At 34.0% G+C, this 18,873-nt stretch overlaps 1 protein-coding gene across 5 annotated transcripts in view; it reads left to right on the top strand.

Moving 5' to 3' along the window:
• Positions 1 to 387: 387 nt before the first annotated feature.
• Positions 388 to 18,873, top strand: part of LOC101900955 (platelet binding protein GspB) — a 30,769-nt gene continuing 12,283 nt past the window's right edge. For 3 of the 5 annotated variants that reach the window (XM_059123738.1, XM_059123737.1, XM_059123741.1), the window contains exons 1-4: positions 388 to 938; positions 4,724 to 5,326; positions 5,406 to 6,828; positions 7,209 to 7,594. In XM_059123738.1, the coding sequence (XP_058979721.1) occupies positions 446 to 938; positions 4,724 to 5,326; positions 5,406 to 6,828; positions 7,209 to 7,594 (2,905 nt within the window). In that variant the 5' untranslated portion in view covers positions 388 to 445. The remainder of the gene's footprint in view (positions 939 to 4,723; positions 5,327 to 5,405; positions 6,829 to 7,208; positions 7,595 to 18,873) is intronic. The other 2 variants (XM_059123739.1, XM_059123742.1) reach the window with 1 other exon arrangement.

Raw genomic sequence — 18,873 nt, forward strand, 5'->3', positions numbered from 1 at the left:
CATTCATTCGCACATAAGTACGTGCCATGATAATGCGATTATTTTGTATTCCGCCACCGCCCCCCGTCAGTGGCTGCGACGGCAGATAATGTATGCAAAATATAAATAATTGTTAAATATTATCCATATTTCATTAAGGCACTCTGGCTGATGACACAATGTTGGCATTTGATGTTTTTGTGGGGAGGGTAAGCCAAAGGGGGTAGGGAGGGGGAAATTGGCAGTCAATGTGAGGCAACTGACACTTGTTGCTTTACCCTGATATTTATTGCATTTTGTAATTTAATAAAATTTTTAATTTCATTTAAAGTTACTAATATTCTCTCTCCCTCTCTCTCTCTCTCTCTCTCTCTCTCTCTCTCTCTCTCTCTCTCTTTTACAGGACTATGACAAAGAGATACCTCCACACAAAATCAACTCCCCCTTGGGCAACAACATCAACGACATGCCAATCCATTTCAATGGACCTCGTCTGGATAATGAAGATGAAAATAATGATGAGGATGCCTCGGCCACCGAAGATGACAAGGATCATCTGAAGGAATTGGAATTTTACAAGAATTTAGCCAAGGCCGCAACGCTGGCCTCTCAGAACAATAATAACAACAATACCAGTAATAATAATTTAGATAAATCACCAATACCTCAACATTTGCACGAAGCATCAAATAATCTACACCCCTCACCGCCACCCTCACCGGAACCCATGCAAATTGATGTGGATCCCCATCTGCATCATCATCATCACCAACACCATCAGTTACATCGTGCCAAAGAAGAGGATATGCAACAGCATGAAGATGACATGGCCTTAATGCATCATGAGGATCACCACATGTCGGAGGTGGATGCCGAGTTGGCCGACCACCAATCATCGGAACAGGCCAAGGCATTGGCTGCGGCAGCCGCTGCGGCCCAGGCTCATCTGAATGGAACTAGTGAGTACATATCGATATCCAATTTTTTTATATTCCCCAAAGCAAAGCAACACGAAGAACACAGATACCGAACATTAATTTTCAGATGATTTCAGAAATAAAAAAATTTGGGAAATTTGGAAAAAATTGGAAATTTAAGAAAAAATGTGAAAAAATGGCCTTAAGTTTTCATTAAAAATTTTTGAATTAAAAAAAAATAAAAAATGGCCTTCAAGTTTTCCCAATTGGCAATTTAGAAATATTTTGAAATTTAAAAGAATTGGAATAAATGAAATTAAAAAAAAAAATGGAAATAAATTGAAAAGAAAATTGGTTCATTTTTTGGGCTTTAAGTTTTCCCAACTCTCAATTCAATTTTTTTGAATTTTTTTTTTTTTTTTGAATTGGAAAAATTGTGAAAAATAAAAAATGGACTTCAAGTTGTCTCAAGTTGGCACATGAGAAAAATTTTGAAATTGGAAACAAAAATTGTTTAAAAAATATAAAAAAATGGCCTTCAGGTTTTCCCAAAATCCCAATTGGCAATTTAGAAAAATTTTGAAATTTAAAAGAATGGAGAAAGAATGAAATTTAAAAAAAATGAAAATAAATTGAAAAAAATTGATAATTTTTTTGGGCTTCAAGTTTTCCCAAATCTCAATTGGCAATTTTGAAAAAAAATTTTGAATTTGAAAAATTATGAAGAATAAAAAAAATTGGCTTCAAGTTGTCCCAAGTTGGCACTTCAGGAAAATTTTGAAATTGAAAAAAAGTGTTAAAAAAATAAAAAACGGCCTTCAAGTTTTTCCAAATCCCAATTGGCAATTTAGAAAAAATTTGAAAGAATTGAGAAAGAGTGAAATTTAAAATAATGTGAGAAATAAAAAAATGGAAATAAATTGAAACAAATTTGGTTCATTTTTTGGGCTTCAAGTTCTCCCAAATCTCAATTACAACTTTAAAAAAAATTTGAATTTGAAAAATTGTAAAAAATAAAAACATGGGCTTCAAGTTGTCCCAAATCCGACGATTCAGAAACATTTTAATATTGAAAAAAAAATGGGAATAGGACTCCGAAAAGTTTTAAAATTGTAAAAAAATGTCCTTAGTTTTCCCAAATCCCAGTTGGTTTGAATTTTGAAAAATAAAAACAAATGAGCTTAAAATCTTTCCAAATCCCAATTTGCAATTCAGAAAATGTTTGAAATTAAAAAAAATTTAAAAAATAACAAAATGGGCTCCAAGGTTTTCCAAATCACAGTTGGCGTTTCAAATAAAAAAATTTAAATTGAAAAAAAAAATGTGAAAAATTATGAATGGCTTTCAAGTTTTCCGAAATTTCAATTAGATACTCAAAAGAAAAATTTGGAACTAAAAAAAATTAAACTGGAAAAAATTATGAAAAGTAAAAAATTAAGCATCAAAATTTTCCAAATCCCAATTGTATATTCAGAAAAAAATTGAAATTGAAAGTGAGGAATAAAAAAATGAGCATCAGGTTTTCCTAATTCGCAATTCAGAAAAAAATTTGAAATTGAAAAAAAAAAAAAATTGAAAAATAGAAAATGGGCTTCAAGTTTTCCCAAATCTGAATTTGCAATTCAGAAAAATGTTTGAAATTGACAAAAAAAATTTGATTTTCAAACCAGAAAATTTCAAGCCAGAAAATCCCTTAATTTTTTTAAGATTAAAAAAAAAAATTGGAAAAATTAGAAAAAATTGTGCTTGGCAATTTAGTACAATTTTGAAATAAAAAAAAAATTGATACTTGAAAAAATGAACTTCAATTTTTAACAAAAATCCCAATTGTCAAAAATTTTGAAATTGAAAAAAATGTGAAAATTTTAAAAATAACTGCTTCGAGTTTTCCCAAATTCCAAATCGCAATTTAGAAATATTTTAAATTAAAAATTAAAAAAATTGACCTTGGCAATTTAGTAAAATTTTGAAATAAAAAAATTGAAAATTAAAAAAAATTAAACTTCCATTTTTAACAAAAATCCCATTTGTCAAAAATTTTGAAATTGAAAAAAAAATTGTGAAAATTTAAATAATAACTACTTCTAGTTTTCTCAAATTCCAAATGGCAAAAATTTTAAATTAAAAAATAAAAAAAAATTAAGCTGGCAATTTAGTAAAATTTGAAATAAAAAAAAATGAAAAATAAAAAAATTAGAACTTCAATTTTTAACAAATCCCAATTGTCAAAAAATTTGAAATTTAAAAAAATGTGAAAATTTTACAAATAACTGCTTCTAGTTTTCCCAAATTCCTAATCACAATTTAGAAAAATTTTAAATTATAAAATAAAAAAATTGACCTGGCAATTTAGTAAAATTTTGAAATAAGAAAGAATTAAAAATTTAAAAATAAATTGAACTTCAATTTTTAACAAATCCCAATTGTCAAAAATTTTGAAATTGAAAAAAATGTGAAAATTTAAAAAATAACTGCTTCTAGTTTTCCTAAACTCCAAACTGCAATTTAGATAAATTTTAAATTAAAAAATAAAAAAAATTAAGCTGGCAATTAAGTAAAATTTTAAAAAAAAAAAATTTGAAAATTAAAAAAATTGAACTTTAATTTTTAACAAATCCCGATTGTCCAAAATTTTTAAATTAAAAAAAAATTGTGAAAATTTAAAAAAAACCTGCTTCTAGTTTTTCCAAATACCAAATGGCAATTTAGAAAAATTTTAAAATTGAAAAAAAAATAGTGAGATATAGGATAAAGTTCCAAAAAAAAAATGGAAAAATTAATAAAACTAAAAAATAAAAAAATTGCACTTCAGAAAAATTTTTGAAATTGAAGAAACTAATTTTTTTTTTATGTTTTGGATTATTTTTATTCTAAATCCAAAATATTCAACCCAGAAAGTAACTTAATTGTCAATTAAAAAAAATTTTGAAGTTCAAAAAAAAAAAATGGAAAAAATTGAGCATGGAGGCCATTTAGTAAAATTTTGAAATTGAAAAATATTTGAAAAAACTTGAACTTCAATTTTTAACAAATCCCAATTGTCAAAAATTTTGAAATTGAAAAAAAAAATAGTAAAAATTAATAAAAATAACTGCTTCCCAAATTCCAAATCGCAATTTAGATAAATTTTACAATTGAAAAAATAGGGAAATATAGGGAATGGAAAATTTAGAGTTCCAAAAATATGGAAAAATTAAAAATTTTTGAAATTGAAAAATTTTTTTTTTTTAGTTTTGAATTATTTTTATTCTAAATCCAAAAGTGAAGTGAAAAATTGTGAAAATTTAAAAATAACTGCTTCATGCTTTTGCAAATTCCAAATCGCAATTTAGAAAAATTTTAAAATTGAATAAAAAATATTGAAATATAGGAAAATGGACCTTCAGTTATCCCAAATCCCAAATTGGAAATTTAGAAAATTTTTTCCAGTTTTCCCAAATCAGATGAATTTTGAAATTGAAAAATATAAAATCCCAACATTGCTGAAGTGCTTTTTTATTTGAAAAAAAATTATTATTTTTTTTTTTTGTGAAAAATCAAAAAAAATCTTCAAGTTTTCCCAACTCCCATCATTGCCGGTTTTTTATTTTTTTTTTTTTAAATAAATGTTTTGAACTAATTTTTATTCTAAATCCGAAACCTTTCAACCCCGAAAATCCCTTAATTGTCATTTGCTTTTTCAATTTACAAAATTTTTGGAATCCCAACAACTGACAATATAGGCATTGTTTCCTAATACTAACATCCTTACTCACTCATACATACACATACACACACACACACCCCGTCCACCACATGCAAGCTATTTCACCAGAAAATTTTATTAGTTTCTTCCCCCTATTCCGTTCTAGTGCAAGAAATGTTAAATTTACAAAAATTGCAAAGTCTCTCCTCGTCATTCCAACAAGAACAGGCCATGGCCGGCAATAATGCCGCCACAGCGGCCGCTTTGGCCAGTCTGCAAGGTTTGGCAGCGGGGATACAGGCCACAGCGGCGGCAGCTGCTCTCAACTCACCGCTGAATTTGAGTGTGGCCAGCAGTGGAGGCAGTGGCATTCCTACATCTATGGCTTCGGAGTTGCTGGGTAGCAGTCACAAAGTTATGGCTCATATGGCGGAGTCGGCGGGCGGCAGTAATGCCGGAGATGGCCAGAATCAAAGGAGTGCCTCTTCACCCAATCATGCTGGCAATAGCCTGGCGGGTGGGGGACAATCAACGGCTTCATCGTCACAAAATGCTTTGGCCAATGCCCTGAGTAATGCGGCAGCAGCAGCGGCGGCTGCGGCCCAGGGTACAGCGGCCACGGCCTCGCCACCACCCCAGCTGCAGGCACCACCGGCCAGTGCACAAATGCCCCAGCTAATCCTGGCCTCGGGCCAATTGGTGCAAGGGGTCCAGGGGGCCCAGCTGCTGATACCCACAGCCCAAGGTGAGAAGGAAATGAAATTCGAATTTTCAGTTTTTTTCTAATTTCTTCCCCATTTTTCTTTTCGATTCCATTTTTCCAGGCATTGCTGTGCAGACCATCCTCACCATACCGGTGAGTCCTCAGGTGAACACCAACGAACAATTCCTATCAAACTTTGGAGCATTTGCTGGCTTCCATCAGCAACAAACGCCACCGCCTCCACCACCACCCCAGCCCCAGCTGCTGGCCGGTGCAGCGCCTCACTTGTCAGCCTCCTTGGCTGCCCTGCATCAAGCACCCACCTTGCCCCAGCTTGCCCCAGGTCCCACGAATTTACTCAAACCCAATCTTTTCTCAAACGGTGTACAACAGCTGTTGGCTGCCCTGCATCCGGAGCTTTTTGCCGCCGCCGCAGCCAATCATCATCACCACCAACAACAGCAGCACCAACAACAACAACACTCCCAACAGCAGCAACAACATGCCCAACAATTGGCCGCCCACCATCATGACATGCATTTGCGTTCGGCCGCCAACGATCGCTCCCCGCCCTCCTCGCCAACAAATAGTACAAAAGCTGCCGCAGCAGCTGCAGCCGCCGCAGCTGCCGCCTTTCATTTGCAATCCCAGCTACAGATCAAAGCCGAAACCCAACCTCATCTACATCCACATCATCATGCGGCCGCAGCAGCGGCTGCCTTGCATCACCACACCCAGGCCCTGAGGCATGCCGAGGGTTTGGCCTCACCCAAGCTGGACTGTAAATCGAAAATAAGTCTCAGCTCGGATGACAATGATGATTTGCCGCTGGCGCGTCATCAATTCGGCAGTCATCATCGTTTGGGTAATGCCTCCAGCTCACCGCGGCCATCTTCAAGTACTTCCAGCAGCTTGGCTCTGAGAGAGCGGGAGGTCAGGGAACAATTGTCACTGAAACTAAGTCCCTCGCGATCGGTAAGCAGTAATGCCGGACCAAGCGGCATGAATTTAAGTCAAATGGGCAGTGAGAGGGAAAAGGAGAGGGAAAGAGAACGAGAACGCGAGAGAGAAAGAGAACGAGAGCGTGAAAGAGAACGTGAACGTGACAGAGAACGCGAACGCGACAGAGAACGTGAGCGTGAACGTGAACGCGAAGAGAAACGTGAACGTGAGGGCTTCAGGGAACGCGAACGGGAGCGTATACGTGCCGCCTCACCCGCCACCCTTAATGCCCGCAGTGCCGCTGCAGCCCTGGCCAAAGAGGCTGCCTCGGTGGGGCAATGCCATTCCTCGACTTCTTCATCTTCAAACAACTGCAACGAAAGAGGCTATTCATCACCTGCAGGCTCATCCGCAAGTAACCAAATATACCGGGCCCATTCGCCCCACATGTCCCATCATTCGCTGGGTCGGCAAACGCCCCATACCATATCGCTGGACTCGCCACATGAAAGAGATTATCTGGGCAATGGTGGCCATCTGGCGGCCTCGGCATCCAACACAACGGCAACCTCCACGGCCAATGTACTTAGTGGTATGAATAGGTAAGTTGGAGGACATCTATAAAAAATCTCTCTGAAGAGAAGATCTCAAAATCTTCTCTGAGAAAGAAGTTGTCGAAATCTTCTCTAAGAAGAAAAGACCTCAAGGTCTTCTCTAAGAAGGAAAGCCTCAAGGACTTCTCTGAGAAAGAAGACCTCAATGTCTTCTCTCAGAAAGAAGACCTGAAGATATTCTCTGAGAAAAATACCTCAAGGACTTCTCTGAGAAAGAAGGCTTCAAGGCTTTCAGAGAAAGAAAATCTCAAAAATCTCTTCTCACAAAAAAGACCTCAAAATCTTCTCTGAGAATGAAGATCTCTTCTCTGAGAAAAACCCTTCCTTCAAAAATATGTCTCTCATCTCCAATTTCTCCCTCATTTCAGACTCTCCTCCTCCAACGGCGAGCTGAGCATATCAAAGTCCTCCCATGGCCCCTCAACTGCAACCGTCAGCGGCCTATCGGTGTCACCAACCCCCATTGCGGGACCAAACATGTCTTCAAACAATGCCTCCACCTCCACATCGTCATCGGCCTCGTCGATGCATCACCAGCAGCAGCCACATCATTCAATGCATTCCATGAAAATGTCTCCTACCACCAGTGCGGTGCTGCAACAGCAAAGAGAGCGTGAACGTGAAAGGGAGCGAGAACGCGAACGTGATCGTGAGAGGGATCACATGGGTGATCTGCCGCCACCACCGCCAGCCATGTCACCCAACGGCACGGAGGGTTCCATTGGAGCCCATGATCTGCTAATGGATTCACCGAGTGAGTAAAGATCGTATTCTGATAAAAAAATATCTCTCTCGTTTTTTTGCGTTTTGTTTTTGTTGTTGTAGAAGAGAATAGGAAGAGTTTTAGAATAATTTTTTTTCTCAGAGAAGACATTTTTCTGAGAGAAGACCTTGAGGTATTTTTCTCAGAGAAGAACTTAACGCCTTCTTTTTCAGAGAAAACCTTAAATTTTTGTTTCTCGAAGAGGAATAAACTCCGAAATTAGAAGATCTCAAGGTCTTCACTGAAAGAAAAAGAGCCTCACGATTTTCTCCAAAACAGAGAAGAATTTAAGGTCTTCTTTCTCCGAGAAGATATTGAGGCATTTTTTTCTCCATCTGTTCATCTCTTCCAAAGATGTCCTGGAGGAATTATTTTCTATAAAATAAAAACAGAATGTATTATCTTCTATAGAAGACCTGGAGGTTTTTCCTCCCAGGAGACCTAGAGTCCTTTTTCTAAGTGAAGGCCTGGAGGATTTTTTTTTCTCAGAGAAAGCCCCAAAGTATTTCTTCTCAGAGAAGACCTTGAGAGAAGAACAGGAAGCCTTATTTTTCAGAGAAAACCTTAAGTTATTGTTTCTCAGAGAAGACCTTGAGGTCTGCTTTATCTAAGAAGATACCATAAAAGGCCATTTCGTGGAAGAAGATTTTGATATATTCTGTCTCAGGGAACGATTTGGATCTTTTTATTTTCATAGAAGACCCGAAGATATTCTTTTCTTAGAAGACCTGGAGCTCTTTTTTTTACTGAAGACACGGAGAAGTTCTCCTCATAGATATTTCTCTCAGAGAAATCTTTGAAGTCTTCCTTGGATCTTCTTTTCCATAGAAGACCCGAAGATGTTCTTTTCTAAGAAGACCTGGAGCTCTTTTTCTACTGAAGACACGGAGAAGTTCTCCTCATTGATATTTCTCTCAGAGAAATCTTTGAAGTCTTCCTTTTTCGTTGTCAGAGAAGACCTTGAAGTCTTCTTTTTCAGATAGGGCCTTGAGATCTTCTACTCTATAGAATACCTTCATGACATGTATTTTATGGAAGACCCTGATGTCTTCTCTTTTGTAGATGACCGGGAGGTCCGCTCTTCCATAGTGAACCTGGATTTATTTTCTTCTATAGAAGTTCTGAGATCTGTAGAAGGCCTGAATGTCTTTTCTGCAATAGAACCAAAGGAGATCTACTCTTCTATAAAAAACCAGAAGGAGTTCTTTTTCAAAGAATAGCTAAAAGATGTCTGCTTTTCATTCAGAAGACCTGGATAAGGTTTTTTCTTCTAAAAAAAACTTGGAGGGGGTCTTCTCTTCTTTAGAGGTGGTATTTTTTTCCATAGAAGACCTGGATTTATTTGCTTTTATAGGAAAACTGAAGGTCTTCTTCTCTCCCACAGAAGAGCTGAAGGCCTTCTTCTCTCCCCCAGAAGTGCTGAAGGCCTTCTTCTCTTTCATTGAAGAGCTGAAGGCCTTCTTCTCTTCCAAAGAAGAGCTGAAGGCCTTCTTCTCTCCCACTGAAGAGCTGAAGGCCTTCTTCTCTCCCCCAGAAGTGCTGAAGGCCTTCTTCTCTCCCCCAGAAGTGCTGAAGGCCTTCTTCTCTCCCCCAGAAGTGCTGAAGGCCTTCAGCTCTTCCATTGAAGAGCTGAAGGCCTTCTTCTCTTCCACAGAAGAGCTGAAGGCCTTCTTCTCTTCCACAGAAGAGCTGAAGGCCTTCTTCTCTTCCACAGAAGAGCCGAAAGCCTTCTTCTCTTCCATAGAAGAGCCGAAAGCCTTCTTCTCCTCCATAGAAGAGCCGAAAGCCTTCTTCTCTCCCACAGAAGAGCTGAAGGCCTTCTTCTCTTCCATAGAAGAGCTGAAGGTCTTCTTGGGTGCTTTCCCTTCTCCGAGAAAACCTAGAGAACTTCTTTTTTCTTTCCTCTAACGAACCTCTTCTTTCAAAAGGAGAACTTCTGATCTTCTTTTGGAAAAGGCCTCTGGCTCATTTTTTTTATAGAAGAGGTCTAGGTCCTGTTACAATAAATTATCTCTGGATCTTTTTTCAATAGAAGACCTGCATGTATTCTTTCAATGGAAGAGCTTTTTTGAATTGAAGATCTCTAGAAATTTCGGGCCTTCTTTCCATTGAAGTCACTTAAGCCTATTGAGGACCTCTAGATCTTCATTCTCTAAAAATGACTCCTATTCCGTATTTTTGGTAAAAAATAGAGGCTCTAATCTTTCTTTCTAGGGAAACCTTTGAGTTTTTTCCCTGATTTTCCAAAAGAACAAAAAACCAAGGTCTTCTGCGAAGAGAGGAGCCCTCCTCCTTCCACAAAACAAACAGAGGTTGTTCGATTTCGGAGAGATGCCCTCAATCTCATGTCCTATATAAGAAGGCCTTGAAGTTTTTTTTTACCAGAGAAGACCTGGGGGTCTTCTTTCTCGGAGAAGACCTCTGAGAGATCTTTTCTCAGAGAAGACCTTTTTTCTCCGAGAAAACCTTGAAAACTTTTTTCGAAGAAGTCGTTTCCTGGGTTCCTTTAGGTTTTTCTTTCTAAGGAGAAAAAAAGAAGGAAAACCTCTTGGTCTTCTAGTTTCTGTCGAAGAAACTAGACCTGGGTGTCTTCTTTCTCGGAGAAGACCTTTTTTCTCCGAAAACTTTTTTCGAAGAAGTCTTTTTCTGGGTTTCCTCAAGGGTTTCTTTTTAAGGAAAAAAAAAAGAAAGAAACCCTATTGGTCTTCTAGTTTCTGTTGAAGATTCCTGAGGTTTCTCTCTATATAAGACTATTTGTCCTTTATTCTAGAAAATTCGCTGGATCTACTGTCTGTAGAAGGTGTCATTATATCTGTCCTATAAAAGAACCTATTAGCATTCTTGCTATAAAGAAGGTCCCTCGGCTTTTTTTTTTTTTTTTTTTTTGAAGTCCTCATTTTGGAATATGACGTCTTGCCCCTTTTTTCCATAGAATAGCTCCCATTTCGCTCTCTTTTTGGCCTCCCTCCAAAATCTTCCCCAATTTTCTTGTAACTTTTCATTAGTTGTTGTTAATTTGAAAATTGAAGTTTTGCGAATTTCCTCAAAATCCCCCTCTCCCCCTTCCCCTCTGCTTCCTCACATCACAATAAACCCCTCCAAGGAAAACTATCTTCATTAGTCTCCAGTAACTTTCTTGCGAAGCTTCTCGTTTACGCTTCTCCGAAAAACTAAACTATATTGACATGTTTGGCAAAAGGTAAACTTTTAGCTATCTACGGCTAATTTCCAATTACACTCCTAAGCTAATTCTTCTTTAGCAGGAGCTTCTTCCTCTGCTCTTCCTTATACCTATGCATCACTTGCTTTCACTTCTTAACATATGAGTGACATTAAGCCTTGCAGCAAGATTTGGTGGTTTCATTCATTGATGACAAGGATAATGGTGTTGTTGTATATTTTTTTGTTGTATTTTTCTTTCTTCGAAGAATTTGTTGCCTCCTCGCTAAAAATGCAATTTGCAAAGTATTAGAATTTTGTTGCGAAAATTCGCCAAAAGATTATTATTTTTGTGAAAAACTTTTCCAATGGCAAAAAGGATTTGACAGCAGCCGCAGCAACAGCATCAACTCAACATTTTTTCATTATTGAGAAGAGTTGAATGGAATTAGAGGTTGCCAAGGTAATCAGCAACTTTTAATGTGGCGAACAGTGGGGGAGATGTGGGAGAAATTAAGGAGGGATCTTAAGGATAATATGCGGTAGGAAAAATATATTCTTTTTTGGATAGTCCTTTAATTGGATTTAATTAGAGGCCAGGATTCATTGTAACATAAAAATCATAATCATAAAAATTTTGAAGCAAAAGGAAAGGCTGAGAGAGGGATAAAGAGAGAGAGAGAGAGAGATACATTGCAAAACGCAACAATAGCTAACTGTAATCCTTGTAAAAATAGTTTTAAAATATCTACGTTTCTTTTTAGTCCTTCCAAAAATATTTTTAAAAAATCCTCTGTCCCTTATGGTCCTTAAAAATTAATTTTTAAAAAATACAGGTTATTCTTTAGTCCTTGCAAAAATATTTTTAAAATCTCCTCTGTCCCTTTTGGTCCTTAAAAATTAATTTTTAAAATATCCACGTTTCTTTTTAGTCATTGCAAAAATATTTTTAAAAAAATCCATGGTTCCTTTTAGTCCTTGAAAATTAATTTTTAAAAATCCACGTTTATTTGAGGTCCTTGTAAAAATATGAGGTCCTCGTGAAAATATTTAAAAAAATGAATTTTTTGCATTTTTTTTAAAAAATATAAAAATTTCGAAGCAAAAGGAAAGGCTGAGAGAGGGATAAATCGAGAGAGAGAGAGAGAGAGACGGAGAGATACATATCGCATCAATAGCCAACTCTAATGGATTTTTTCGCATATTCTTTAAAAAATTATAAAAATTTGGAAGCAAAGAGAAAGGCTGAGAGAGGGATATAGAGAGAGAGAAACAGTTACCTTACATATCGCATCAATTGTTAACTCCAATGGAATTTTTTTATTTTTCTCTTTCGTTCAAAAATTTGTAATTTTTAAGAATAAATATTCTTCCACTGTTACTTCTTTGAATTTTTCTCCCTTTCAATTTCTCCCTGCTACCCCCTCTCTCTATTTCTCCCTCTCTTGGTCTTTTTCTAAGCATCTCTCTAAATTCTAAGTCTATTCAAATTATATTTGACACCATAAAGATAAAGATATAGACATCATTGACATCAAGCCACAACGTTTCTGAAAACTTTTCCAAAATAAGTCAAATATTCCTCTTCTTTTCCCACCTCCTCTCATCACCTGCATATATGTTTGTGTGTGTGCATATTGAGCATCCTTGCTAGCCTCCATAATTGTGTAGTGTCAAAAGTTTAGCTGGAATTAAATATTTTAAAGTTTAATTAACGCACATACACCTTTCAATTTTTGAAGTTCTATATAATCGGATAAGGCTATTATGGTGGGTGGAAATTTGGGGGGAAATTAGCATCAACAGTTAAAAAGTAGCAGTGGATTGATTTCGCGTTTTAGGAGCTTCCTGGATAGTCAAAACGTTGACCTTTTGTGGGGCAGTTACCAGAGGGAGTGGATATATCCCATTTTCACAGCAGATCTTGTGTTAGTTGAAATTATGGGATGTGTGAAATATGAAGAGAACCGGATGCTTATTTCGGATTTTATCATTGTTTTGATTATTCGGAACTGACCCTTTGGAGGGGAGGTATCAGTAGAAATGACCCGATACCTCTTTATAACAGATCTTGTGTTGATGGAAATATTGAGATGTACCAAGTCTGAATGGAATCGAATGTCATTTTCGGGTTTTATGAGCTTCATGGTTATTCACAATTTTGACCCTTTGTGGGGGAGGTACCAGAAGGAGTGGTATCGACTTAAAACGTCCTGGATTTCGTCCAAAGATACCTCCAATGTCGACTCCAAATTTCCTGAAATGGATTTCGTCCAAAGAGGCCTAGGGTCTAAAAACATAACCTCGATGGCCGTATCAAATGAAATATACCCTCTCTTGCCATAGGACTGAGGTTATAAAAAGGACCATAATATCAGCACTTTTATGCACTATTATCCTAACCCACGCTCTTTTTTAGTCCTTGCAAAATTATTTTTAAAAAATCAATGTTCTTTTTTATGTTCCTTCCTTCCTTTTATATAAATAAATATTTTTATAAAATCCAAATTCCTTTTTAGTCCTTTCAAAAAAATCCACGTTCCTTTTTAGTCCTTGAAAAAATATTTTTACAAAATCCACGTTCCTTTTTAGTCCTTGCAAAATATTTTTAAAAAATCCAAATTCCTTTTTAGTCCTTGAAAAAATATTTGTAAAAAATTCACGTTCCTTTTTAGTCCTTGAAAAAATATTTTTAAAAAATCCACGTTCCTTTTTGGTCCTTTCAAAAATATTTTTATAAAATCCAAATTCCTTTTTAGTCTTTCAATAAATATCTTTATAAAATCCAAATTTCTTTTTAGTCTTTGAATAAATATCTTCATAAAACCCAATTCCTTTCTAGTCCTTGAAAAAATAATTAAAAAAAAACACGTTCCTTTTTAGTCCTTGGAGAAATATTTTTAAAAAATCTCAATTTATTTTTTGTCCTTTCAAAAATATTTTTTTTTTAAACCTCATTCTATTTTTTTTTTCCTTGCAAAAATATTTTTAAAAAATCCACGTTTATTTTTAACCTTCGAAAAAATATTTTTAAAAAATCCCCGTATAATTTTAGTCTTCGAAAAAATCGTTTTAAAAAATCCACGTTTATTTTTAGGCTACGAATAAATATTTTTAAAAAATCCACGTTTATTTTTAGTCCTCGAAAAAAATATTTTTAAAAAATCCACGTTTATTTTTAGTCCTCGAAAAAAATATTTTTAAAAAATCCAGGTTTATTTTTAGTCCTCGAAAAAAATATTTTTAAAAAATCCACGTTTATTTTTAGTCCTCGAAAAAAATATTTTTAAAAAATCCAGGTTTATTTTTAGTCCTCGAAAAAAATATTTTTAAAAAATCCACGTTTATTTTTAGTCCTCGAAAAAAATATTTTTAAAAAATCCAGGTTTATTTTTAGTCCTCGAAAAAAATATTTTTAAAAAATCCACGTTTATTTTTAGTCCTCGAAAAAAATATTTTTAAAAAATCCAGGTTTATTTTTAGTCCTCGAAAAAAATATTTTTAAAAAATCCACGTTTATTTTTAGTCCTCGAAAAAAATATTTTTAAAAAATCCACGTTTATTTTTAGTCCTCGAAAAAAATATTTTTAAAAAATACACGTCCTTGCAAAAATATTTTTAAAAAATCCACGTCCTTGCAAAAATATTTTTAAAAAATCCACGTTTATTTTTAGTCCTCGAAAAAAATATTTTTAAAAAATCCACGTTTATTTTTAGTCCTCGAAAAAAATATTTTTAAAAAATCCACGTTATTTTTAGTCCTCGAAAAAAATATTTTTAAAAAATCCACGTTTATTTTTAGTCCTCGAAAAAAATATTTTTAAAAAATCCACGTTTATTTTTAGTCCTCGAAAAAAATATTTTTAAAAAATCCACGTTTATTTTTAGTCCTCGAAAAAAATATTTTTAAAAAATCCACCTCCTTGCAAAAATATTTTTAAAAAATCCACGTTCCTTTTTAGTCCTTGCAAAAATATTTTTAAAAAATCCACGTTCCTTTTTAGTCCTTGCAAAAATATTTTTAAAAAATCCACGTTCCTTTTTAGTCCTTGCAAAAATATTTTTAAAAAATCCACGTTCCTTTTTAGTCCTTGCAAAAATATTTTTAAAAAATCCACGTTCCTTTTTAGTCCTTGCAAAAATATTTTTAAAAAATCCACGTTCCTTTTTAGTCCTTGCAAAAATATTTTTAAAAAATCCACGTTCCTTTTTAGTCCTTGCAAAAATATTTTTAAAAAATCCACGTTCCTTTTTAGTCCTTGCAAAAATATTTTTAAAAAATCCACGTTCCTTTTTAGTTCTTAAAATATTCCTTTCACGAATTTGTCGTGTTTAAAAATTCCTCATATTCCACATTTAATTGAGTTTTGCATCCATTAGAGATCTCTTGAAGGACATTTTCTATTTCCCAAATCAGACATCATCAGTTTCTTCCCACCCGTTACCCCACCAAATTTAAAAATATCTCCGATAAGTCTCTAAGCACATAGCTCTTCACAATTAATTTGTGTAGCCAACAAAAGCTAAAAAAATATTTTTTTAATTGCATATTTTTCTAATGAAATCACAACGAAGTCAAAAAAAGTGCAAAAATATTTGATTACAAATATGACGACCCCTTCGCTATGACCGCACTCCAATAATAATTCCAAATTTCCACATTTCCCATATGGCGGGGCAAATATCCTTTCTTTCTTTCAATTATTTCACTCATCAACATCATTCGAACTCATGATGTTATGAGAGTCCATTATTCACCTTCGTTAAGTATGCGGAAATGCTATATTTTTTTGGGTTAGTTATATTTAATTATGGTTATGGATTTTCAGTTCTTGGTTTTTTTTACGTTGGGCGCCATAATGGTTATGTAGTTGCAGGGGCAGAGAAGGGGTGTAAAGCGGAGGCAATGAGAGAACATTTGCTTAGTGAAATATGCAAATGATACTTGTGTGAGTTTGGATTTCATTTTGGTTGGGTTTTTTTCCCAACCCTTTGTGTTTTTTTTTTTTTTTTTTTTTGGGGGGGGATGGGGAGGTGGGATTTTTTATTTTTCTCTGTTGAATGAACTATTTTAGCTTTCATTACAGTTTTGGTATTTGTATTGATTGGATTAATGTGTATATACACATATGTATGTATGTATGTCTGTATGTACAGATGTATGGGGGTGTGATTGCCAACAATCAAACTTCCAGTTAAGTGCATACTTATGTGTGTGTGTGGATGGCAACAAAAAAGACCACCGCTTAAAAAGAAGTCTGCTGAAAAAAGGCAAATCATGAAAAAAATACCCGTACATCGATAATTTGATTTTGCCTGAGTTCAGGCCATATGGCCAAGAGGTTAATGGCCAATTGGTAAATATTTTAGAGCCATAATTGATAAACTTTATTAAATTTTTTTTTTTCCGTTTGTATTTTCTTCTTTCGATGAAGGTATTTAGGGGCAAAGTTTCGACGGCGGTTGTGGTTAAATGAGGTTTCCTTTTAAGTGAGGAAAATCTCTAGGAAATTTATAAGAATTATAAAATGCTTGGAAGGAATTTCTAAAGGAACTTTTTCTTTGGGAAAAATAAAAGGACGTTTGAGGGGTTTCATCCCAAAAATATTTTTCTAATAAATATTAATGGCGCCCAATGGTTATTTCAAGTCCGAAAAATAATAGTCCAAATTATTTTTATCCTCAAAAATAGTCCTTAAAAATAATTTTTATTTACAAAAACACGATTTTCTTTGTTGGTCCTTGAAAAAGTATTTATAAAATTCACATTTCGCTTTAGTTCTTGCAAATATATTTTTAAAAAATTCACTTTTCGCTATAGCCCTTGAAAAAATATTTTTAAAAACTCCAAAAATTAATTTTTGCTATAGTCCTTTCAAAAATATTTTGAAAAACTCCAGGTTAATATTCAGTCCTGGAAAAAATATTTTTAAAAAAGTCCACGTTTATCTTCAGTCCTTCAGTTCAGTTAGTTGTTGAAAAAATATTTTTAAAAAAGTCCACGTTTATCTTCAGTCCTTCAGTTCAGTTAGTTGTTGAAAAAATATTTTTAAAAAATCCACATTTATATTTGGTTGTTGAAAAAATATTTTTAAAAAATCCACGTTTATATTTGGTTGTCGAAAAATTATTTTTAAAAATCCACGTTTGTTTGAGGTCCTTGTAAAAATATTTTTATAAAATCCACGTTTGATTGAGGTCCTTGTAAAAAATATTTTTAAAAAACCCACGTTTGATTGAGGTCCTTGTAAAAATATTTTTAAAAAATCCACGTTTGCTTGAGGTTCTTTTAAAAATATTTTTAAAAAAACCACATTTATCTTCAGTCCTGAAAAAAATATTTTTAAAAAAATCCACGTTTATTTGAGGTCCTTGTAAAAATATTTTAAAAAATCCACGTTTATTTGAGGTCCTTGTAAAAATATTTTCAAAAAAACCCACGTTTATTTGAGGTCCTTGTAAAAATATTTTTTTAAAAATCCACGCTTAATTGAGGTCTTTGTAAAAAATATTCTTAAAAAATCTACCTTTCCCTTTAGTCCTTGAAAAAATATTATAAAAACATCCACGATTATTTTTAGTCCTTGAAAATTTATTTAAAAAATCCACGTTTATTTGTAGTCCGTGAAAAAATAATTTAAAAAAATCCACGGTCCGTTTTAGTTCCTGAAAATTACTTTTTAAAAAATCCACGGTCCCTTTTAGTCCCTAAAAATTACTTTTGAAAAAATCCACGTTTATTTGAGGTCCTTGTAAAATTATTTTTAAAAATTCCACGTTTATTTCTGGTCCTTGTAAAAATATTTTCAAAAAAATCCACGTTTATTTGAGGTCCTTGTAAAAATATTTTAAAAAATCCACGTTTATTTGAGGTCCTTGTAAAAATATTTTTAAAAAAATCCACGTTTATTTGAGGTCCTTGTAAAAATATTTTAAAAAATCCACGTTTATTTGAGGTCCTTGTAAAAATATTTTTTAAAAAATCCACGTTTATTTGAGGTCTTTTTAAAAATTATTTTTAAAAAATCCACGTTTATTTGAGGTCCTTGTAAAAATATTTTTAAAAAATCTGTTTTTATTTTTAGTCCTTAAAAAAATATTTTTAAAAAATCCACGTTTTCCTTCAGTCCTTGAAAAAATATTAGAAAAATCCGTTTTTTTAGTCCTTGTAAAAATATTTTTAAAAGATCCAATTTTCTTTTTAGTCCCTGCACACATATATTTGTTCCGCCCTCCCACCTCCTCGATTTGCATCTCTCTCAAGTGTAATTACTTAACAAATTGTATACATAAATTATCACCAGCTAATAAAGGGATTAACATGATGTGAAAATTTAACATAACATTTCACTTAACAACAACAATAACAAGGATATGTACCTTGCCTCCCAAAAACTACTTCATCTACTACTTCTACCCTCCAAAACCCAGATCTCAATACTCAACATCTTAGCCAAGATTTATTTGTTGTGTAGTGTGGATGTCTTGCATCTTGTAAATTTCCAAGTAAGACTAAATGTTACTGTCTGCCGTCTGCCAGTGTATATATGTCACCAACAACAACATCTATTACAACAACAATATTGTGCTTAATTACAGCTAATTGACGCTTTACAAAAACTTATGTTTTTCACGTCTTAAGAGTGCTTATATGCATATTTAAAACTGTAATGCAGGAAAAATCTTTCCTACGACTGTCTTTTATGGCTTGGCTTCTAGAGACAGTCGCTTCACTCCAAATAAGTTTGTTCTGTGGCAAAAGTAGTGGTGGCTCATGAAAAGACAACTCATCATACCACTGCATAATCAACCGAACGCCAACTTTAATGACATGCTTTAGAGACAACAATGCAGGCGTTTTGGGCGAGAACGCAGAATAGCTAGGTTCCGTCTATGCCAGGAAAATAAGATGATCAAGTTACAGACATGCATTTGGGATGGAGAGTCGCGGTGCATAAAGCAGTTGTATTTGGAGTGAAGAGGAATGATAGAAAGTAAAATATTAAAAAACGGAGTTTTTTTTTGAGAAGTCCTTGAAAAAAAAATTTAAAAATCCATGTTTATTTTTAGCCCTTTAAAAAATATTTTTAAAAAATCCACGTTTATTTTTA

Source organism: Musca domestica, unplaced genomic scaffold, assembly GCF_030504385.1.
Source record: "Musca domestica strain aabys unplaced genomic scaffold, Musca_domestica.polishedcontigs.V.1.1 25, whole genome shotgun sequence".
Classification (NCBI taxonomy): domain Eukaryota; kingdom Metazoa; phylum Arthropoda; class Insecta; order Diptera; family Muscidae; genus Musca; species Musca domestica.